This window comes from Strigops habroptila, chromosome 3 (genome assembly GCF_004027225.2).
Source record: "Strigops habroptila isolate Jane chromosome 3, bStrHab1.2.pri, whole genome shotgun sequence".
Classification (NCBI taxonomy): domain Eukaryota; kingdom Metazoa; phylum Chordata; class Aves; order Psittaciformes; family Psittacidae; genus Strigops; species Strigops habroptila.
In genome coordinates, this window is record NC_044279.2 from 2,364,106 (window position 1) to 2,388,434 (window position 24,329).

At 46.4% G+C, this 24,329-nt stretch overlaps 1 protein-coding gene across 3 annotated transcripts in view; it reads right to left on the reverse strand.

Moving 5' to 3' along the window:
- Positions 1-13,764, reverse strand: part of EXOC4 (exocyst complex component 4) — a 396,577-nt gene extending 382,813 nt beyond the window's left edge. For 2 of the 3 annotated variants that reach the window (XM_030480710.1, XM_030480711.1), the window contains exon 1: positions 13,659-13,756. In XM_030480710.1, coding sequence (XP_030336570.1) covers positions 13,659-13,744 — 86 coding nt within the window. In that variant the 5' untranslated portion in view covers positions 13,745-13,756. Of the gene's footprint in view, positions 1-13,658 lie in introns of all 3 variants that reach the window. The other variant, XM_030480709.1, reaches the window with a different exon arrangement.
- Between the last annotated feature and the right edge of the window lie 10,565 nt (positions 13,765-24,329).

Genomic DNA, 24,329 nt, shown 5'->3' on the forward strand with positions numbered 1-24,329 from the left:
CCACAAAGCTTACTGCCCCTCTACTCTGCTCTGGTGAGACCCCACTTGCAGCACTGTGTGCAGTTCTGGTGTCCTCAACATCAGAAGGAAATGGAGCTGTTGGAGCAAGTCCAGGAGGAGGCCACAAGGATGATCAGGGGCTGCAGCACCTCCCGTATGGAGCCAGGCTGAGAACATTGGGGCTGTTGAGCCTGGAGAAGAGAAGCTGCGTGGAGACCTCAGAGCAGCTTCCAGTGTCTGAAGGGGGCTACAAGGATGCTGGAGAGGGACTCTTCATCAGGGGCTGTAGTGATAGGACAAGGGCTGATGGGTTTAAACTGAAACAAGGGAAATTCAGGTTAGATATCAGGCAGTTCTTCCCTGTGAGGGTGCTGAGGCGCTGGCACAGGGTGCCCAGAGAAGCTGTGGCTGCCCCATCCCCGGCAGTGTTCAAGGCCAGGTTGGACACAGGGGCTTGGAGCAACCTGCTCTAGTGGAAGGTGTCCCTGCCTGTGGCAGGGGTTGGAACTGGAGGAGCTTTAAGGTCCCTTCCAACACAAACCAGTCTGGGATTCCATGATTTAGTTGCCCTCCTCACCCCCATATTTTGCACTGTGGCAAAAGGAATTTAACAACCACCCTTAAGACTATCCATGTACAGGCACCAGCCTCAAAACTTCAGCTCCAGCAGGAATCATATTTGAGACTTCACAACTTCTGTTCACACTGAGAAGTCTCATACTTCCCCCTACAGTTTGCATGTTCAAGGGCTTCAGACTGTTTTCCAGGACAAATGAGTGATTTCTTCTACCAGCCCACTCTTAGCTTCCTACCTGCCCAATAATATGCCAAGAAAATGAGATTAAGTGTGAATTTTAAGAGAGAACTGTTAACATTAATGAATAATAAATGTTTCATTTCTGCCTATTTGCTTCTTCTGATGCCTCCAGCCAGGTTGGCTGGATAACTACCGGCCTATTTTCCCTCCCCTAAGGCCAGTCCTGTTCACTATGATTATTGCTAAGCCATGGATAGCTTAGATAGCAGTTTTAATTATCAATTTCTGGACTAAAGAATTAGGTTCTCAGGAAGAACACTGCAGGAACAGTATGTGGGTATTACAGTGCTGTGGGTTTTTTGATTAAACCAAAGTGAAGAGCTACTGTGTGCAAAATGCAAATATGGGCTTTATACTGAGCAAGTCCTTCTAAGTCTGCACCTGCAACATGCTAAACAATTCCTACAGGAGAGGAGTGTTGGAGTCCCCATTGCTTCTGGCCATTGCTGTATCTGTGTGTTGCTGTAAAGCTTCTCTTCCCCTATTCCACAGTATCAGACATAAGCAAATGTGTGGCTAAAGGCAGAAGTAGTATTACATGATGCAGAGGTGCAGCTTGGAAATTGAGGAAGAATCTTCCATTAGTTCGGGATCAGGTTTCTTTAAGCACACAGTTCATTGGCCTTCACACAGCATCACCTACCCAAATCAAAACACTCTTGAAGCCAGTGGGAAACACCAACAGAAAGAGGCAAACCCATCAAATTTAAGTATTTCTTACCTCATCAGGAAAAATGAACATTGTAGTGAAGGGAAGTGAACCAAGTGCTGAATCACTGGGGAGATCAAAGCTCTAATTTTAATAGTAATCCAGAGTAAACTTTCTGCTGTTTCTGTGTTGCTCCAGGGACTCCAGAGCCATTATATCATAGAATGGTTTGTGTTGGAAGAGACCTTAAAGCTCATCCAGTTCCAACCCCCTGCCACGGGCAGGGACACCTTCCACTAGAGCAGGTTGCTCCAAGCCCCTGTGTCCAACCTGGCCTTGAACACTGCCAGGGATGGGGCAGCCACAGCTTCTCTGGGCACCCTGTGCCAGCGCCTCAGCACCCTCACAGGGAAGAGCTTCTGCCTCAGAGCTCATCTCAATCTCCCCTCTGGCAGCTTAAAGCCATTCCCCTTGGCCTGTCCCTACAGGCCCTTGTCCAAAGCCCCTCTCCAGGTTTCCTGGAGCCCCTTTAGGCACTGGAGCTGCTCTGAGGTCTCCCCTTCAGGAGCCTTCTCTTCTCCAGGCTGCCCCAGCCCAGCTCTCTCAGCCTGGCTCCAGAGCAGAGCTGCTCCAGCCCTCACAGCATCTTCTTGGTCCTCTCCTGAGTAGGCTTCACAACATATCATATATATTTGCATCACTCCTGACAATAAAATTAATAGTGCAGCACTAAGGTTATCAAAATCACCCTTTAGAGGGTGACAATTAGAGAAGGGGGGTCTGTTTATTTACGTGTTCTCCATTTTACACTATAGTAAGGATCTAAAACCCAAAGCAGACTACAACAAGCTTTTATAAGGTACAGAAAAAGAAACAGAATCAAAGCACAGCCCTCACCAACACAGACAATTTCTGTCCAATAAAGGATTTGTGGAGTTAAACCAAGAAAGCAGTTGCTAGAAGCAACAAATAATCATTTAAGCAGAGCGCAGTGGATGTCTCAAAAGCCCTGTCTCCTCTCTGCAGGAAATAGCTGCAATGTGCCAAGGAGACTTCAGCATTAAAAAGGGGGAAAAAAAGGAAAGCAGAGTAAAAAGCAACCCATTAGAATCTAGTTGCTTTTCATAAGGCACCTCTTGATGACCGTGGCCACACAGCAATTACAGTATTTGCTTTCTCAGTCCAGTTCAAACAGTTGTGATCATTACCAGACATTTATAGAGCAGGAAGACCAGAAGGCCAAGCCCAGCCCCCTGCTGAGAGCCAGGCTCAGACACAACAGCAGCACAAGCTCTATGTGGCACGAAATCTAATAGACAAGGAACAACAAGAGGTGAATAGAAGGTAAGAGGTCAGGATGTGAGGGAAAAGGAAGAAAATAACCCACCTCTCAGCTGCCCAGAGGGTTACTCGGACATTGGCAAGTTACAAATTACCACAGGAATAGGAGCTGGGAGTTGGAAGCACAAGTTGGTGGGAGGATCAAGTGTTGACTTCACAAATGCATGAAAGATGCATCTAAGTGCTCTACACTAGGAAATACTGGATGATAAAATGGGCTTATTCATTGGGATCATCTCCCCAGTGAAGTGGTGGATTCCCCAATGTTGGACACTTAAGATTCGGCTGGACAGGGTGCTGGGACATCTAGTCCAGGTGGTGCTTTGCCAAGAAGGGTTGGACCAGATGATCCTTAAGGCCCCTTCCAACCTGGCATTCCATGAGTCTCTGATTCTACTACCTTTTCCTCCCTAAAAGCTATAGAGGGAAACAGAATATTACACAATGGGCCTGATCTGACTAATTTCAAGGACTGGGCTTTGTAGTGAATGTTTGGAGATATTTAAAGGCCTGTAGGGACAGGCCAAGGGGAATGGCTTTAACCTGCCAGAGGGGAGATTGAGATGAGCTCTTAGGCAGAAGCTCTTCCCTGTGAGGGTGCTGAGGCGCTGGCACAGGGTGCCCAGAGAAGCTGTGGCTGCCCCATCCCTGGCAGTGTTCAAGGCCAGGTTGGACACAGGGGTTTGAAGCAACCTGCTCTAGTGCAAGGTGTCCCTGCCCATGGCAAGGGGTTGGAATTGGATGAGCTTAAGGTCTCTTCCAACCCAAACCAGCCTGGGATTAGTTATATACCTTAAATAAGCAAGTTTTAAATAGATTGAGTCACTTAGACTCATAATATTGTGTGGTTTAGGATGTTGTTTGCTTACCACAGCAGCTGGATTTGCTGGAGCCTGAGGCTGTAAACTGTGGACTTTCACCAAGATACACTTTCAGCTGGAAGAGAGTTAGTTTTCCGAGTAATTTTCCTAGAAGCTGGTGCAGTGCTTTGTTTTGTCTTTAGTATGAGAAAAATGTTGACAACACCCTGATGTTTTAGCTGGTGCTGTGTCATGTTTACCCCAGGTCCAGGACTTTAGTGTCCTGTGCTCTGCCATCAAGCTAGTGCACAAGAAGCTCAAAACAGAAGTTAAGGAGGTTACCAGTGTCAGCAGAAGCTGCAACTCAAACAGATAAGAACAGCTCACAGCCTTCCTGCATGGAGACAGAGAAAGAATCCAACCAGGCGTTAGAAGACCCAAGACCAAAAAAATCACCATTGGGCTACAAAGGTGTAAGAGGAGCGAGTGCATAAATCATAAGGGTATAACTCCCCAGACACTGCTTTGATCCAGGTCCCTCCTGGAGGCACCAGCTCAAGGTGTCCCTTTTCCTGCACCACTCAACTACATGATTTTTTCCTGGAATTCAACACCTGAGACTCTGCTGCAGGAAAAAGGATTGAGCTCAAAGGAGGAGGAAGCAGCATGTCCCAGAGCAAGTGTGTGTCTGAGTGAGGAGTCAAAAGAAGCACCCATGGACTCATTGGAGCTGTGAAGGGACTCTGGTCCCAGCAGTTAAACCCTTGGGTGGTGTGTGAAGGCTCAGGCAGCAGATTCTCCCCTAACAGTAACACATGAAGCAACACCAAAGATCAAACAGGCTTTTTGAAAATGTTTACTGGAGGCACCTTAGAATCATAGAATCAGCTGGGTTGGAAAAGACCTTTAAGCTCATCAAGTCCAACCGCTCCCAGCACTGCCAAGGCCACCACTAACCCATGGCACTGAGGCCTCGGCTACACGGGGTGTGAACACTTGCAGGGACGGTGACTCCAGCACTGCCCTGGGCAGCCTGTTCCAATGCCTGAGCACCCTCTGGGGAAGGAATTGTTCCTCAGCTCCATCTAAACCTGCCCTGGGGCAGCTTGAGGCCGTTTCCTCTTGTCCCATCCCTTGTTCCTTGGGAGCAGAGACCAGCCCCCTCCTGGCTCCATCCTCCTGTCAGGCAGTTGCAGAGAGCGAGAAGGTCCCCCCTGAGCCTTCTCTTCTCCAGACTAAACCCCCCCAGGTCCCTCAGCTGTTCCTCATCACACTTGTGCTCCAGGCCCTGCACCAGCTCCGGTGCCCTTCTCTGGACTGCTCCTTACTACTACTTCATGGTATTTAAGTCTGAGTTAATCTTAATAAAATACAAAAGCAAAGAAACAATAAAATTCCATCTTTTCTGAAAATCAGGATTGGTTTAGTTGGGTTTTTTTTCCTTAAACCTTCTATTTATGGGTGTAAAAAAAAGCACTGTCTGAAAAAAGAGCCTGTCTAGAGCATGTATTCTTCCTCACAAGTGCAGTTCCACCCTGTGAGACCTTATAAGGAGCTACATTTTAACAAAGGAGGATGAAAAAGTTCTATAAAGCACCCTGGGACAAGAACAACTGTAGTTCACAGAGTGTCTACACGGCTCTACAGAATTCCAGAGGTTCATTAAACTAAATGGACTTATTTGAATTTTATAATTGAAACCTGTTGTCTTAAAGACAAGTCCCAAATGGGGTGATCTACAGCTTCCAGCACTATTTAACCTCAAAGCTTATCATCTGATAATACATGTTTGGAAACCTCTGCAGAGTCTCATTGAAATCACTGTAAAAGTCGGTTCCTTATGAAACAAAAGTCACCCAGAAGAAAAACATAATAATCCAAAAGGTACTTAACAATTGAACTCACCAGCAACATGGTGAATGTTTTCTCATTCTTTTCACAGGTTGATTGTTACTAGATTTAGATTGGATCTAAGGCAGAAGTTGTTCCCTGTGAGGGTGCTGAGGCGCTGGCACAGGGTGCCCAGAGAAGCTGTGGCTGCCCCATCCCTGGCAGTGTTCAAGGCCAGGTTGGACACAGGGGCTTGGAGCAACCTGCTCTAGTGGAAGGTGTCCCTGCCCGTGGCAGGGGGTTGGAACTGGAGGAGCTTTCAGGTCCCTTCCAACCCAAACCAGGCTGGGATTCCCATGAAACACTTTGATTTGAGGAATTCAATCAAAACATTCAGGAGAAACTACTCCCCTCATGCAAACAAAGAAACAAGTCACTCCTTCACAACAGGAAGTGGCAGAACCAACTCTCTTCAAAATGCTGTTAAACATTCAAAGTAAACAGAGCATTATAAACCTTTTCCTCCTCTACTTACATTCCATTAATCTTTTATGCTGCTTACACAGTCGGTTCGAGCATTTTCAACAGAAGCTGATGATCTTTTCATCATTGAGGACTTGCAGATGGACGCATGAATGCTGCAGTGGAAAGGCCACAGCCATCTAAGTAAATATCATCAGGGAATTCTTTACTTTGCTAAATTAACCAACCCTTCATCAGATTTCACCACATCAAATCAAACAATGCAAGTATAGCTCATGACCCCCGTGATCCTCCATGTGCAAGAGACAATAAGTGCCAACTCTCTACCCTTTTTTATAAATACCTTTAGATCCAAGAAGCCAACACAGCTATTAAATGAATTATCATAGAATGCTTTGGGTGGGAAGGGGCCTTAAAGCTCATCCAGTTCCAAGCCCCTGCCACGGGCAGGGACACCTTCCACTAGAGCAGGTTGCTCCAAGCCCCTGTGTCCAACCTGGCCTTGAACACTGCCAGGGATGGGGCAGCCACAGCTTCGCTGGGAAAAGTCTGTGCCAGCACCTCAGCACCTTCACAGGGAAGAGCTTCTGCCTCAGAGCTCATCTCAATCTCCCCTCTGGCAGGTTAAAGCCATTCCCCTTGGCCTGTCCCTACAGGCCCTTGTCCAAAGCCCCTCTCCAGGTTTCCTGGAGCCCCTTTAGGCGCTGGAGCTGCTCTAAGGTCTCCCCTTCAGGAGCCTTCTCTTCTCCAGGCTGCCCCAGCCCAGCTCTCTCAGCCTGGCTCCAGAGCAGAGCTGCTCCAGCCCTCGCAGCAGCTCCGGGGCCTCCTCTGGCCTCGCTCCAGCAGCTCCACGTCCCTCTTGTGCTGTTGCCCCAGAGCTGGGTGCAGGGCTCTACCACATTCCCAGGAGAAAAATCAAGTCTTAAGGATCAGTATTTTCAAATCTGCAAGAGCAGAGGCTGGCCAATGCTCCCGAGACCTGCCACCTGGATGATTAAAAGATGAAGAGTATTTAAGGATCCACAGGCCACCCTGTGCTATGACCCCATCCTGCTATAACACTGCATCAGACCAGCAGCCCTGCATCCATCACCACGAGGCTTTGGGCAATTCCATCATGAACACAAAGGTTTCAGTACTGTGCTGGAATAAAGAGCTGATGGAGGCAATGTCTTTGAAAGAATCGAAACCACAGAACTTGTAATCATTTATTAACAAAACCAACTACTTCTGCTTCCTAAGGTTTTGTAAGGACAGGCTGAGCTCCAGCTCTGCCAAGTGCATTGACTAAAGCTAAAATGAGAGCTGAAAGATAAAGTACCTCAAGCTTTTACCAAAGCACAGTGTGACCTACCCTTACACACACCGTCCCTTCACATACTGTCGTGGATTCACATATTCACCCTCACCTATTGTTGCAATAACCAAGGAGCTGTATTAAGCTATAACCCACCACTCGCCAAACATTTTATCTAAGTGCCTCGAGATCATTTAAGGGAACTTTCTCATTTAAAACCATTCTCTGCCATATACAATTTAGTCTCAATGAATTTCTGAACTACTTGCAGCAAAGCTGCTACCTTGATAACATTGGAAAACACCATTAGCAATAAAAGTGGTTTTAAGAGACCATTACAGTACATACAGATCAGAATAACTCTGCTATATTTCTTGTAGCAGCTATTTCTCCAATGTAACAATGAGGGCAAGAGCTCTACATCCATCTTCCTCACTCCACATCAAACCAGGATATCAGTTCTATTGCTTTAGACAGAAAAAGCAGAGTGGGTCATTAGTAAGAATCCATTTAACAAAGTTCACTGTAAACTTAATAAAAATAATGGCCAAAAAGCATTAAAAGAGAATTCCACTTGTGAAATAGCAAATCTGTTCAAGGGGTTTTTGCCTGTAATTTCAGTTCCTGCAGACGTCTGTTGTGTGCGTTTGCCTGTGTGAAAGCTGAGCACAAAGATTTCAATAAGGTCTTATGGAGTCACTGCTAAAGTTTGTTTTCTCCCAATTAAAGGAGCTATTAAAGGCCAGTCTGAAAAAAATAACACCCTTTAATTGGAAAGAAAAATGCCCAACAATAAAAAAAAAAAAAAAGAGGCAGAAACAGCCACCAATTAAAAATGTGACAAGATGTCGCTCCAAAAATACAGCATTTGCTAAATGCCACGTTGCTTCTTGCAGAGCACAAAAGCTGCTTCAGCCAGCAAGCAACAAAACAAAAGGTTATGGAAAATCAATATACATACACAGGTTTGTCCTCTGGAAGCTACAAAACCTCTTCTCCAAGTTGTCTTCCAGCAGCTGAGTAGAACTTTCTGTTCTCTGCACTGGTTTTAAAAGAGATATCGCTAAAGCCCATGTGCTCAGTATCAGAATTCCACAGTACTTTGACCTTACAAAGTACTTGTTATTTAAGGAGCTGGAAGGATCCTTCTCATACGTGAGGGAGTTAACACATGCTTTGAAAGCAGGTGTGCTAAGGCATGAGCACCAGTGCTCTGCTTTCAACCACCCAGCAGAAACATGGGATGGAAGCTGTAAAGCCCTGATATCCAGTATCCTACTCTGGAAGTCACAATCCCAGGAGCTATGAGCAGAGGAGGCCACGAGGATGATCAGGGGCTGGAGCACCTCCCGTATGGAGACAGGCTGAGAACATTGGGGCTGTTGAGCCTGGAGAAGTGAAGCTGCGTGGAGACCTCAGAGCAGCTTCCAGGGTCTGAAGGGGGCTACAAGGATGCTGGAGAGGGACCTTCATCAGGGACTGCAGTGATAGGACAAGGGGCAATGGGTTCGAGTATGAACAGGAGAAGTTCAGGTTAGATATAAGGAAGAAGCTCTTCCCTGTGAGGGTGCTGAGGCGCTGGCACAGGGTGCCCAGAGAAGCTGTGGCTGCCCCAGCCCTGGCAGTGTTCAAGGCCAGGTTGGACACAGGGGCTTGGAGCAACCTGCTCTAGTGGAAGGTGTCCCTGCCCATGGCAGGGGGTTGGAACTTGGTGAGCTTTAAGGGCCCTTCCAACCCAAACCAGTCTGGGATTCTATGATTCTATGTCTTCTTGTAGCAAACCACAGTCATTTCTTCTCAGCAGTGTGAGGACAAGGACAAATTGAAGATACTCTCATATCCCCTAAAGGCACAGGGAAGAGGAAGGCTCCCTTCAGCAGCAAAGGTGGGGATTATAATTGCAGACTTTGCAAATAATCACTGAGCTTCCCAAACCCTCTTTATTTCTAAGATTTACTGTTATGAAGAAACCCTCTATTTCTCCTCTAGGAAAAACAGGAGGGAAACTGTCCCCAAGAACTCAGCGTAACCCAGCAGCAGCACAGCTGAGGGTATGACTACATCACCTCCAAGTGAGCTCCCCTGGTAGCTCCTGGCTCTTTCTGAATGGATCCATCCTGCCCTAGGGCAGTGCTGCACATCCTTCACTCCTGACAGTGCTCCTACAGGCAGGACAGGCCCTTGCACTCCTGTAACACTGGACAGGGAAAAAAACAGCAGCATAACACTATAAAACATCCCACATGTGAGCTAGTAGACAGGTTTTATGTTGGTGAACAACCTGAAGTGCTGTTCATGGATATGTAGAGGTTTTGGAACCAATGAGATACCTCAAGGACCGCAAGAGGAGACCTGAGCTGGGTGGTTTGTTGTGTGGACCTGGCCAGTCTGCTTGATTTGGGGCTACAGAGCAGCATGGGCACCAGACACACGGCTTAGGAGCCAAAACTCACCCCTCTGAGCTAGACAACCTCAGCAGGGTTATCATCACTCAACACATCCTGGTTCGGCTCAAACACCAGGGGTTTATTTTCTCTTTATTTGCTGGTTTTGTACTCTACTGAGCAGCACATCTACTCAAGAAACTACTTCTTCCAAATTAGCCCATACTCAAGGCTGAATATTCTCTGTTCTTGACAACAACAGGAAAACCAAGGTGAATTCATTCAGGACTCCAACCCTCCTACAGGAAACAACTCCCAAAGAACTAACATGTTCCCCGACACAACAGGAAAACACACTTCACTGACAGGGACAGAAAAAGGGATCAAAACCAGGTCAGTCTTTCCTATTGGATTTTCCCTCATGGAATGGTTTGGGTTCAAAAGGACCTTAAGATCATCCAGTTCCAATCCCCTGCCACAGGCAGGGAAGCCTCACACTAGACCATGTCACCCAAGGCTCTGTCCAACCTGGCCTTGAACACTGCCAGGGATGGGGCAGCCACAGCTTCTCTGGGCACCCTGTGCCAGCGCCTCAGCACCCTCACAGGGAACAACTTCTGCCTTATGTCTGAGGTCTCCACGCAGCTTCTCTTCTCCAGGCTGAACAGCCCCAATGTTCTCAGCCTGGCTCCATATGGGAGGTGCTCCAGCCCCTCATCATCCTCGTGGCCTCCTCTGGACTTGCTCCAACAGCTCCACCTTCTGATGCTGAGGACACCAGAACTGCACACAGTGCTGCAAGTGGGGTCTCACCAGCGCAGAGCTCACCTCAGAGTTTTCTGCATTGAGATCTGATGAAAAGCAACACTGTAGAGACTATAGGGATGACCCAAAATTCCCAGGCTATACAGAGACTGTGACAAACAACAGTGATAAACCTGCTGCCACACTGATATTTATGCACTCAACTTTCCTGAAGCAGCAGCAACACCCTGATTTCAGACCACAGCCCCATCTCCCATAAAATTCCATTTCTTCCTTGATTTCAGTGCTGCTGGAATACATTAAACTTTGCCAAGGATCTGCCCCCACTCTCCGTGAAAGCAAGACACTTTCCTCTGGGAAGTCCAGTGAAATAAGTACAAGAATCCCTAAATCTAGTGTCAGAGGAAAGGAAATTATTGAGTCTCTCGCAACAGAAAGCTACTGAGCTTGAGTAAATATCAGAAATTATCCCTTCATTAATAAAATCATTCATATTTATAAAAGCCCTTTCAGCTTTGCATTTCAAAGCATTTTACAGACAATCAGAGTGAGTGTAGAAATACTAAATGGATTTCACAGACTCAAACAAGGTTTCTTTTTGAAAGACATCACCCTCTTTGCTCTAACCAATAGTAGTATCATAATACTTGAAGAAGCTCCTCTGATTTTGTTGTTTCCTGCAGAAGAATGTAGTTAAAGTTCTGCTGCTTTTCATACTCTGTTTCCTTTTATGGGCCTTTCACACAGGAGCAAGAGAGGAATAAAAAGCCTTCTAAATAAACAGGGAAACGCAAGTGTAAAACCACAAGGATTGGCAGAAGACTCCATAAAGGTATTGGAAATAAAGCTCTCAAGAAAACAAAGCGTTGCTACATTTCAAACCAATAGCCTGCTCTTAAGATTTGCAATATGTTTTCTGAAGCTAAGTTATAACAAAGATACACTCAACCCACCCAAATTTGTTTGCACCAGCATTTTATGGGCGTAAAAAGCAGCAAAAGTGACCTGTTACTTGGCACGTTCACCCTCACCTGAGCTACTACACAAAACAACATAGAGAAGAAAGTCATTTCAATTCTTTTCCATGCCATTTGCTTTTTGTACTTGGCTGACCTTAAGAAACGTGAATATTAACACCCCACTTTTTGCCTTCCTTTGCAATCAGTTCTACTTGCAGGTTTTCATGGTCTGGCTCAACATGCCACTTGAAGCTCTGCAAAGAATCTCTACATCCAAAAGCACAAGCTCTAATTAAATTCCGGAGGTTTAGTTATCAGCTGTTCTGCTCAGTAATTTTAATTCCATTGAGTTTATAACCTCAATGCTGTGTCTAAACACTGGACCTAAACCAGCCCAAGTATCAGGGCCTGTGAGCCAAAGATTAGTAGCCAAACACCATTTCTTATTTGGAGAATACAGTAACATGAGCTCACTTTCATTTTATGTTATAAATGAAATTAAGTCCAGATTTATTAAAATAAGAGATATAAAAGGCCCTTAAAATACTCTTGGAAATTATAGGAATCAAAATGAGGGAAGGGGAGGGAAGACAGAAAGACAAGTACTACAGGAAACGCTGTCCCAATCAATGCACATATATTATTCATTCTTCCCCTATCTACAAACCACTGTATTTTCTCTAAATTAAGGTTATCTAGCTACAACTTACCATGTTTCCCCCTCCAACGTACATAAATTTGAGGCTGATAAAGAAACACTAAGCACAACACACTTTAAACACACACTATTTCTCCTTGCCCCAAATGTAAGGTGCAAGCACCCAGCAAAACCTCAAAATCCAGGCGAGAAACCTGATTTTTCCAGGTTTTCACAATTAATCATTTATTATGCAAAAGGTCCTTGTGAACTCATGAACAATTGGACTACAGAGTGTGTGTAGGTCTGGATATAACATTTGCAGGAAGACCACTCATTTTAACAGTCACGGATTTGGGTATTCACTTCCCATTCCTTTCCCTTACAGTATGTTACATACAAAATAAAAGGTACCAAACTGCAATACTATCACTGTTATACTCCATGTTTACAAGAGGTCAAACCAACGTACACTCTTCTTCAGCTGCATACATAGAGGTGTAACTCCAACCTAAATAAGCCAGGGTTTGTAACAGTTTTTCTTGCCATACTAACAAACCCCATACGCTCAAAATGGAGAGGTCTCTGTTAAGCATCATCTTTCACTCATTGTTCAGTGTGTTCCTCTGTTCCCATCCAATTCAGAGACCACAGTCACAACCCCGGAAAGGTGAAGCAGTTCCGAAGCTCTTTTTTCAGAGCCACCATCTACCCGAAGCTTTGCAAAAGCTGAAAGACCAGTCACCAGAGTAATGAAAGAATGGGGTTTCAGCTTAAACATCAGCATTCAGAGAGGATTTTAAAACCATAACACATCCTTGATACAGAACTATTGCTACAAGAACCTCTCCAAAGTAACAGAATGACTGTACTCTCTGGCAAAGACACTGAAGTAGGAACCAAAGTTTCAAAGCTCATTACAACTCATAATATGATGCTGGTGTGACTGTTTGCTGCCCAGACCTGCTTTAGAGGGTGTGCATAACACTTAAAAGCTTCAGTGTGGGACATCAGCTGCCAACCCACTGATTATAAGCAGCACAGAGAGGGACAAGCAGCTAAAGCAAGCGCAGAGGGAAACCAGTGAAGTGAATTCAGGCCCTTGCTTGGCTCCATGTATATCACAGAATCATCCTCTAGCAGAGGAAAAGAGGGTTCACGAATAAGAGCAGACAAAAATCAATAATCTAAACACGACTAGACACAACCACTTTGTTTTCATCCGCCCATAAGATGGTCTGACTCAAAAAGAGTACTTTTCCCACTACCACATCCTAAACCAGGATGCAGTCTGCACACAGGACTTCCTAGTCCTACACCTTTTCCAACCAGCCACATTTTACTCACTGCTGCTGTATGTTTGTGAATGGGGACCAACTACAGACACACTAGCAATAAGAACACAGTGCCTTCACCCTCCCTGGATGCCATTAAGCCAGTGATAACTGCAGGGCTTGCTCTTCTGAACCCAACACAGAGCAAAGTAAGGAGAACACATAGGGATGAACCACACAGGGTGGGAGAAGCGCAGGACACCCCTCAGGAGAAGCCTTGCTCCAGCACTGCGGCCTCCTCACCGCTGTCGGGGCTCGAGGCCGTCGAGACCCGGCCGGGGAAGGCCCCCACACAGCCCTGGGTCACCCCCAGGAGCCCGGGCAGGACGGGAGGCTGCGGAGCGGGGCCGCGCCGCCCCTACCTGATCACAGAGATGAGCAGCCCCGAGGGGTCCTTGCTCTTGCTCATGCTGCTCCGGTAGCGCCCTGTCGCCTCGCCCGCCGCCATCTTGTACCCCCCTCAAACACAGCGCGGCCACGCCCTGTGGCCCCTTTTAGCCAATCAGAACAGAGAACTCGGTCTTAGACCCAATAGAAAGAGAGGAGGGGCGGGGCGTACGGCATCCAGCGGAGCCCTCTGGGAGTTGTAGTTTTAATGGCGGCGGCTGCTGGCTGCGCCCCCAGCCTGGTGTGGTCAGAAACGCGCCGTCGACGATATAATCAATGCTGTTAAGATTGATTAATAAATTATCGTCTAGACACGATACATCTGCAAAGAGGGCTCTGTCCAAAAGCTAACATTTGCTCTAGAAGCTGCAGAAAGGGGTGGAAGCGTGAGGGACCAAAGCTGCCCCCACAGAGTGTGTCCATGTCACCTCATGGCACCCCAGGGACTTCATCTGACAGAACAGCGAGGGGTTTAAACGTTTATAGGGTTTAAAATGAACAAAACGCACTGGTTATTTAGAGGAATGTGTCCCATGAACTATTTAATGCGAAATATTAGCCTGGGGCTGATTGTGACTGCAAATTACAGAGTTGCTGAAGTGTCACTTAATCTCTTTAAGTTAAGATGCTTTTATAAACATAGAGAACGTGGTGAGGTGACTCTGGCCAAAACAGCCCAGGGGATGTTTGAAGGCAGCTCTGAAAGCAAACCACAGCATTTTGCATTGAACTGTGGTTTTTCCACAACTGGAGATGGAAAATTGGAATCAATTCACAAACCGTCTGGGAAGGGGCAGATCTCTGACACCCAGGGCTTACTGAAGGCCACCCAACGTGCCCATAGTTACCATCAACATGCTCCATCCCTTGCCACAGGATCATCTTTACAAAAGGAAAGGTGAATGTGTTCAAGGTTAGAAAACAAAAAGTTGTTTTTCACCTGGGCAACAGCAAACTTCAAGGCCAGGCTGGATGTGGTTCTGGGCAACCTGATGTAGTTGAAGATGTCCCTGCTCATTGCAGGGGGTTGAACTAGATGAGTTTTAGAGGTCCCTTCAAACCCAAACTATTTTATGATTCTAATTCATCTTACAAAGCTGTTTTCCCCATTTACAGATGAAGAATAATGATACCTCTTGGGTCAGGTCCTTTAAGAGCTTGTCTTAAAAGCACCACACAAGCCGCAGACTTACTGCAGAAGAAATGATTCCTTAGCAAGTGCAGCAACAGTCAGGTACTAAAAGCTTCTGGGTGTTTTCTAAACCAGGTTCACTCCATCACGTCAAAGACACTACTCCTGGCCGCTGTTCTGGACTTCTTTCTTCAGCCCAAAGCTGCATGTTAATGGTTTTAATTGCATGAACATTGGTGAAATCTGTAGGTAAATCAACAGCATCCATATATATGAAGAGTATTTGAAGTAGAAGGTAATTGGAAGCATGGTATTCCCAGAGCTTATTTACAAGGGGAAGATTTCCATAGTAGGTCTTGTGGAAGAAGCTCTGTTATAATCAACAGCTGTATCTATTATCAGTAGCAGAATAAGAGGATGGGTGCTTTCATAGAAGCATAGAATCAGCTGGGTTGGAAAAAACCTTTAAGATCATCGAGTCCAACCATTACCCCAGGACTGCCAAGACCACCACTAACCCATGGCACTTTAATTCTGAAATAAAAGCTACTTTATTCCTGAATAACCAATGTGTTTTGAGAACAGAATAATTGCTTCAAAGTAAAGTGATTTTAACCTCCAGGTAGGGTGTGCACTTGAAGTGAGTGGAAGTACATCTCCCCTGGGCAGATGGGCTCTCTGCTCTGCGATTTGTTATTCACTAAACCAAAAGGGCTCCTCTCCCTTCATTTTCAGAGCAGGTTTGCTAATGCCTTTGCTCCTCCAGGATGGCGATTTGAATGTTTTATGCACTGGCTGGAGGGAGTTTTTTTCCCAAACTGCCGACTTGCCAATATTGGGTTTTTGTTAACTGGCAGTTCATATTGACTGCTCTGTACCGGCACGTCCCGGAGGTTGCAGTGAGGATGAAATCAATGTGTCCTGCCTTTTCATTCCTGACAATAATCACCTCATTTAGGAGGAACTTCATCAGTACAAACAACAGCAAATCTCCCCCAGAATTGTAACCTTGCTGACTTTCAATCCTGGGCTATAATTGCTAAACCACTGCCTCGTTTCATTTACAAGCCTTTTCCCTTCACTCCCAACCCAAGCTGAGCAATAGGTGTGAACTTCTGTTTTCTTTAAACAAAAGGAAAGGAAATCAACGTAGTGTGAGGCAGCACATGAACACTGAGTTATTTCTTTAACAAGATATGATACAATGAGGATAAAGGGTTATAAGAAGAGCATTTTCTCCTTACACAGCTTGCAAGAAAGAATCTCAACTTGAAAATTATTGGAAATCAGGGGATGGAAATGTACTTTTCCTTTTCATATTTCACACAGTGTTTTACTACTAGGAGGTATATCTAGTAAAGTATGTTTAGTAAGAAGTTTAGTTCCTTGACTATTCGAGCCAAATGAACTCCAAACTAACCAAAACAATTTCTTGATGATGAATTGATCAGTGTCACAACTTGTCTGTAAATATTAGAGGGGCTCAGTAAAGGATCCCCCCCAAGCAGAAGGGATTGGGAAGCACGGATGGTTTCACTCCTCCTCCCCATCCTCCCTTCATAAGGAAAGAAAAGGGCTCGGTGTGGAGGCGAGCACATACTCTGCTGTTTCTTATCCATTGGGCCAGTTTTACAACTATTCTCTGCAGCAGCAGAGAACTGTGCCAAAAAGAAGCCTAAACAGGTACGGGCAGAGCAGTTCTTTTGCAAATATGACTTACTTCCTTTGGGAAGCCTTTAAACACTCCACTATCAAAAGAGCTCCTTTCCCCACAGGACCAATGTGGTGCTAGGGGATTGCTTTCCCCCTTTCCTGAGCTAGTTTTACCTGCAATCCCTTTCCACGATTTATCCACTGGTATTTTCTAAGTGTTACTTGTGAATTCCTATTTCTAACAGTTTTACCAGGCCTGTTGTACACCCAGGTCTCAACCACAGGTTTAACATTTTTTAAAATGCCACTTCTTACTTCGTTATTTCATTTCAAACATTAGGAGAAATGTCAGAGAAAAGGGTTCAGCTCACACCAGGATCTTACAGGTGTAATTGCCTTGTCTGTAATGCGTTTATATTAGTTATAATGAAATTACCTTTGACTTGCATCAGTGGAAATGGGAGCAGAGGGAAGGCCAGAGTTTCCATCTAAGACTGGAGGAGCAATTCTGCTTGTATAAAGCAAGCATAATTCAGCTGACATATATCAGTCACTTTAATATCTTACCTCCTCTTACAGAGCTTGTCACCCTGGCACCAGCTGCATTACACTGAAATTGGGCCATGGCCAAAGAATCAAGTTCCAGGCCCCCACTTCTTGCAACAGACTTAATTCTGGGGTTTTATGAAGCTTTGTGAGGACTAAGAACTGGATGAAGAAGTGTGCTGAAAGAACTGGATATAAGTGTGCTGAAACAACAGGACTTGGCTCTATGGTTAGTCACTCGCCTGGACAACTTTGTTCTTCCTATTTGCCATTAAATAAGTCAGAGCTAAAAGTGGTTTAGGTTGTATTTTTATATTTCCTGCATGACAACAATCTGTATCTCTCCCCCGCATGTAGCTGCCATCAATTCTTTCTGCCTGTGAATAAGAAGTAAGCAACTCCTGGGGCAGGAGAAGAAGTTGCCTGGTTTAGTGCTGGGAATCAAGGAAGAAATACGATTCAAATTCCTTCTTATTGTTTTTGTGCCTCCTGACATATCCCAAGCCGTGCTGTGTACTGCTGCTGCAGAAAAAGTGGTGGCTAAGATTAAGCAAAGTGGAAAAGTACTGCTGTTATTCCAATGTCAAAGCCACAGATGCTGTGGTAATGCAGTCCCTGAAGGAAATCAGAGCAGAAGGGTGAGGTGTGTTGCTCCAAAGGCAGGTAAAACACAGTGAAAGATGAGCTGTTCTCCTTTTGTAAACCATTAAAAAAAACCCAGACTATTTGGGTTTATTTTTCCCCTTTATTTTAATTATCTTTGCTCTGGGAATGCTGTTTCTACAACTGTGCAATCCGTAACAATACAGAGAGGTGAGACTGAACCAGACAGTTTGTTCACGCAGTTGGTGACCTGATTCAGACCAGGCCAGAAAAAGGGTCAGAAACCCCATAATTGATCCCATGGAATGATCTTTTCTCATTGCTTGTTTAGTTAACAGATCTCATTCCTTGGGAAGCAGTAAACTGCAAGGTGGTAGAGCAGCTTTCCAATGGCTTCATACAGCTACTGAGTCATGTGCAGCTTGAGCCCTGGAGCCTGCATTCACCTTCCAGGAGGCTGAGGGCACTCCATAGCCTTCTCAGAGAAGCATGTCTGTACTTATTCCTGAGGGCTTTGTTCAAACAGAGAAGTTGATGGCAGTGACAATGCATACAGGAAGAACAACAGGTTTTTCATCATTACTGGGTATTGTAGATGCACCAAACCTTGGTCTCAGGAAGTCTAAATGTGACTAACCAGCGCTGCCTTCCATCTTATGGCTAAGACAAACCTTCATTTGATGTCCAGCATCCAGTCGTCTTCATTTATCTTCCAAATCCTCAGCCTGTCTCTCCTCATCTCATATTAGTCTGGAGAAGAGAAGGCTCAGGGGGGACCTTCTCGCTCTCTGCAACTGCCTGACAGGAGGATGGAGTCAGGAGGGGCTGGTCTCTGCTCTCAAGGAACAAGGGATGGGACAAGAGGAAACGGCCTCAAGCTGCCCCAGGGCAGGTTTAGATGGAGCTGAGGAACAATTCCTTCCCCAAAGGGTGCTCAGGCATTGGAACAGGCTGCCCAGGGCAGGGCTGGAGTCACCGTCCCTGCAAGTGTTCACACCCCATGTAGCCGAGGCCTCAGTGCCATGGGTTAGTGGTGGCCTTGGCAGGGCTGGGCAACGGTTGGACTTAATGATCTTAAAGGTCTTTTAACCCAGCGACATTAAGTTCCCCATGTCTATCTGGCCATCGGTGTCCACATAATGACCTGGGTATCAACACTTGCCTCAGGTGATATCCAAGACAGGAAGTTCCTACAGTTTGGGGGGAAAGAGGTGGCTGGATAGAAGAGAAAGTCCCAGAATTCCTGCTGGCACCAAGGGGGAGGTGGAACCAGTTGGCTCATCTATTCCAGTGAATTCACATGGGAGGGAAAGGTAATGGATGCCTAAATCCCTTGGATCAAGCTCCACCTTATTAAACTGTAGGCAACCAAGCACGACATCCGTTGGAGATAAGACTTCATAAATTCTGCTGCTCACAGAAGTATTTCATCCTCCTGAATACAGCTTTGGATATTTGCTGGTTTGTGTAACCAGCAGCTTCGGGCAAGAGAAACAACAAAAACTTGAACTGAAGTAAGTAAAACTCCCAGAACCAGCAACGCACTCTTGTATCTTCAGGAAAAGCAGCGGTGGTATCAGCCCTTCTGAAATGAGACATCACACATCCAATATCAAGGCTTCCCTTGCAGAAAATGGGGCATAAGTTTCAGCAGCTGAACAGTCCTTTTGGCCTCGAATTTAATTTACTATGAGGTGGTAGAAGAGAAGGATAATATGACAGTTGTTGTACTCCTATAGCACTTTTGACAAAGCAAATATATCACTGGCAAACATTGTAACTCCCATTTTACAGGAGAAACTGTGACCCAGTGATACGAAAATCAAGCAGGGAACAACAAACCCTACTTAGCTTAAAGTCTCAAAGCTTTGCTGCCGAGAAAGAGAAGGAACTATGAGAATGGTGAGGCGCTGGCACAGGGTGCCCAGAGAAGCTGTGGCTGCCCCATCCCTGGCAGTGTTCAAGGCCAGGTTGGACACAGGGGCTTGGAGCAACCTGCTCTAGTGGAAGGTGTCCCTGCCCGTGGCAGGGGGTTGGAGCTGGAGGAGCTTTAAGGTCCCTTCCAACACAAACCATTCTATGATTCTATGTGCCCAGACTCAGTACCATAGCTTAGGTGATGGGGAAGGGTTGACTTTGCCCTCACCCAGAGACATTACCACCCATCACCTTGGAATTATCCCAGTTTGGTCAGCAGGATGAGCCCTGAAGAAGTAGTTACTTGCCTGACTCTCAGGCTGGACTAATCTAAAATCTCTGGACATACCCATTTGGAGAAGAGAAGGCTCAGGGGGGACCTTCTCGCTCTCTCCAACTGCCTGACAGGAGGCTGGAGCCAGGAGGGGGCTGGTCTCTGCTCCCAAGGAACAAGGGATGGGACAAGAGGAAACGGCCTCAAGCTGCCCCAGGGCAGGTTTAGATGGAGCTGAGGAACAATTCCTTCCCCAGAGGGTGCTCAGGCATTGGAACAGGCTGCCCAGGGCAGGGCTGGAGTCACCGTCCCTGCAAGCGTTCACACCCTGTGTAGCCGAGGCCTTAGTGCCATGGGTTAGTGGTGGCCTTGGCAGTGCTGGGCAATGGTTGGACTGGATGAGCTTAAAGGTCTTTTCCAATTCTATGATTCTATAATCAAGCAGCCTCAAAGTTCAGATTCCAAACTGTTCAGTAGTAACCAGTCTGCGAGATGGCAGTGATGGTAATTCCTTAATACTTGGTGTCAGGAAGTGTTTGTGGGTAGTCCAAGAGGATGCTCAGCGAGCTACAGGCACTGCAGCTTTGAAAGTGCTGTGATAAAGAGCTGTCTGAAGCCCCAAATCTACAGGAACAGACTTAAATCAACTTTATTGTCCAGCAGTGCTGTGTGGGCACTGAATAAGGCTGGAGATAGATGTCTTTAATTTTTCCTCTTATTGTCGGCAAGAAAGACAAAATCAGCAAGACATACTTGCAGATGAATCCCACAACTCCATCACCGCTAGCGCAGGGTTTCAGACACGTTAGGATGGAAGATCACTGCATTTTGCACTGGTTCATCACTGATCTTGCCATCACCCAAAGGCTTGACAGTGGATTCAGAGATGTCTAAGATGCAGCAGAGGCTTTGCAATTCCCACTTAAAGCCTGCTGAGGTAATATTAAATGCTCAGCAACAAAATGAGGTGTAATCTACCGTACATCTACGAAATGAAATGTAATGCAATAAAATTAGCTAAAAGGTCTTCTCATCTCTTTAAAGATGGCATTGCTGTGACTGGTGTTGGTTTTGAACAGTTCCCCTTCAGGAAAGCCAAGCCCTGCAGTGCAGTATCATTATTTCCTATGAACTTTGTGGGTTTGGAGTAGAAAAACATTTCCAGGAACGCCCAGCTCCAGGGATCTGCTGAAGAATTGGGTCAGTACAACTAATAGGTATCTGTCACAAACTAGTAGATATCTGTCACAACAAGTGCTGAAGACAACCATTCAGGTGCTGAAAATCATTCAGCTGCCTCTTCCGCTGTCTTTCATCACTCTTCACTACTACCCTCTGCTCCCCATTCTCCCCCAATTCATCTCCTCTCAATTCATCTCCTCCCTTTCCATTTTGTCCGCTTTTCCTTCAGCTTTACATTTTCCTAATCCCTTCCACTAAACACAAATGATCTTTTTAAAATTACAATGACACAGCTTAAATTCACAGATCTCGGGTCCTCTCAACATTCTTGTGTCTTTGAATGATAAAATTACAGAATCCCAGACTGGTTTGTGTTGGAAGGGACCTTAAAGCTCGTCCAGTTCCAACCCCCTGCCACGGGCAGGGACACCTTCCACTAGAGCAGGTTGCTCCAAGCCCCTGTGTCCAACCTGGCCTTGAACACTGCCAGGGATGGGGCAGCCACAGCTTCTCTGGGCACCCTGTGCCAGCGCCTCAGCACCCTCACAGGGAACAACTTCTGCCTTGTATCCAACCTGAACTTCCCCTGTTTCAGTTTGAACCCATCACCCCTTGTCCCATCACTCCAGTCCCTGATGAAGGTCCCTCTCCAGCATCCTTGTAGCCCCCTTCAGACACTGGAAGCTGCTCTGAGGTCTCCACGCAGCTTCTCTTCTCCAGGCTCAACAGCCCCAATGTTCTCAGCCTGGCTCCATACGGGAGGTGCTCCAGCCCCTGATCATCCTCGTGGCCTCCTCTGGGCTTGCTCCAACAGCTCCATGTCCTTCTTATGTTGAGGACGCCAGAACTGCACACAGTGCTGCAAGTGGAGTCTCACAAGAGCAGAGTAGAGGGGCAGGATCACCTCTAAGAGAAGAGAGAAGTCGAAAGCACAGAGCAGTGAACAGTCTTTGTTCTGTGCTTTTCTCACTGACATAAAAAGGAACCAGAGAAGATATAACACAAACTCCCTTTCATTTTTCCAAGGGAAAAAGCAATAAGTGCATGGCCTTGGGTGATGAACATCTTGATCACTCAATCACAGTCTCAGTGACTGGCTGCAGTCATTACAAGCTCAGTAAATTTTGGAACCTTTGGAAAACTGCTGCTGCCTTTTCAGCAAGAAACCATTTGTCTGAAGTGGTTTTAGTTCAGTGGATCCAGAAGTCGCTGGGAAGTGATGGCAGGAAGAGCCACGGGGGTAGATATATTCCTCAGTGTATTTCTGCCCTCAGTCCTTACAAGGATAAGCTCCCCTGCTGCCATGGAGGTAAGAAAGGGCTGGAATATCTAGGAGCATTTTATACCCACTACAGCTTGGAAGATAAATCAGGATGCTGCAGGATGAAAACAAAATCCAGAGGTTTCCTCCTTTGTTTGCCTTCACTCCTTCCCTGTGTTTCCAACTGCTCCCAGGTGCTCAGCCCTCCCTGAGCTAGGAAAGAGGAGTGAATGCAGAGAACAACCTGGACCCACTAAGGATTACCAGGCTGGCAGCACTGCACATGGAGCAGGAGGCTGGCACACACCTGAAACCTCTGATCATATGGGTCCAGCTCTGTGGGGTCTCCCTGTGTGGCTTCAGGCACAATGATGGATGTTGGGGATGCAGCAAAATCTCTTCCTCACAATCCCTGCAGGCTCTGTAAGTTCCTGTTTTCACCAGTAACTATCCCTTCATACATCAAGTTTTCATTCTGCAGCTCAGAAGCATCTTTACCCCAGCACAGCCTCCCACTGCCCTTGTTCTCACCCAGAATGAAGCCAATTGCTGTCTCTCACTTGAAAAAGCCTGATATTAAGTTGCCCTTTACCCACCCAATACACCCCTGGATGAATACAAATGTTGTTTGCTCACTGTCTGAACCCCTGTCAAAGGAAGAAGTGGTTTCCTGTGGTAACAAAGAGGTTCAAGCACTCATCCCTGCCCTGAGGAGTGCTTCAAACCCCTCACCTCCTGAGGAACACCCAACCCCACACTGAAGTCTGTAAGGGCTCAGGAGAGGGAAAGATGTTTTCTTCAGTCTCAGACTGAAGTTCTTTGAATTGCAAAACCCGTCCAAGAAGCTGATTTATGGTCAGAGCAGCATCTAACACCGAGCTCTCTGGGCTGGGCTGCTGTCAGCAGCTGAGATAACTCACTGTGAGCTAATTCAGAGTTGTCTAACCTGGGCTGCACATACAGCAGTAGTTGAGATGTTTGGTTCAGGAAGGGACTAATGCCTTCTGCATTATTAAGGAATAACAGGGAAAGGGGCATAGAATCATAGAATCCCAGACTGGTTGGGGTTGGGAGGCACCTTAAAGCTCGTCCAGTTCCAACCCTCTGCCATGGGCAGGGACACCTTCCACCCACCAGAGGGTTTGGGAAGCTCAATGGATATTTGCAGAGTCTGCTGTTATAATCCCCACCTTTGCTGCTGAAGGGAGCCTTCCTTTTCCCTGTGCCTTTAGGGGGTAGGAGAGTATCTTCAACTTGTCCTTGTCCTCACACTGCTGAGAAGAAATGACTGTGGTTTGCTACAAGAAGACATAGAATCATAGAATGATTTGGGTTGGAAGGGACCTTAAGATCATCCAGTTCCAACCCCCTGCCATGGGCAGGGACGCCTTCCACTAGAGCAGGTTGCTCCAAGCCCCTGTGTCCAACCTGGCCTTGAACACTGCCAGGGATGGGGCAGCCACAGCTTCTCTGGGCACCCTGTGCCAGCGCCTCAGCACCCTCACAGGGAACAACTTCTGCCTTAGATCCAACCCGAACTTCCCCTCTTTCAGTTTGAACCCATCACCCCTTGTCCTATCACTCCAGTCCCTGATGAAGGTCCCTCTCCAGCATCCTTGTAGCCCCCTTCAGACCCTGGAAGCTGCTCTGAGGTCTCCACGCAGCTTCTCTTCTCCAGGCTGAACAGCCCCAATGTTCTCAGCCTGGCTCCATACGGGAGGTGCTCCAGCCCCTGATCATCCTCGTGGCCTCCTCTGGACTTGCTCCAACAGCTCCATGTCCTTCTTATATTCGGCACCTGGGCTCTTGTTGGGCACATGAGCTTTTCCTTTACAGTAGCTTCCTACTATTTACATTTTCTAGTTTTTGAAGGAAATACACAGGTTTTTCTCTGCAGTGAAATGGGCCAAGTTGACATCCCTGGTAGTGAACATCTCCTCCTGTCTCTGTTAACTGAGAGAGCAGAGAGCCAGTAGCACATACTTTCACCACGGTCCTGTATCAAAACAAGCAAAGCAAATCAACAAAATAAAATCAAGATCTGTACATAAAATTCAATTGTTCCAAACTCCTGCAGG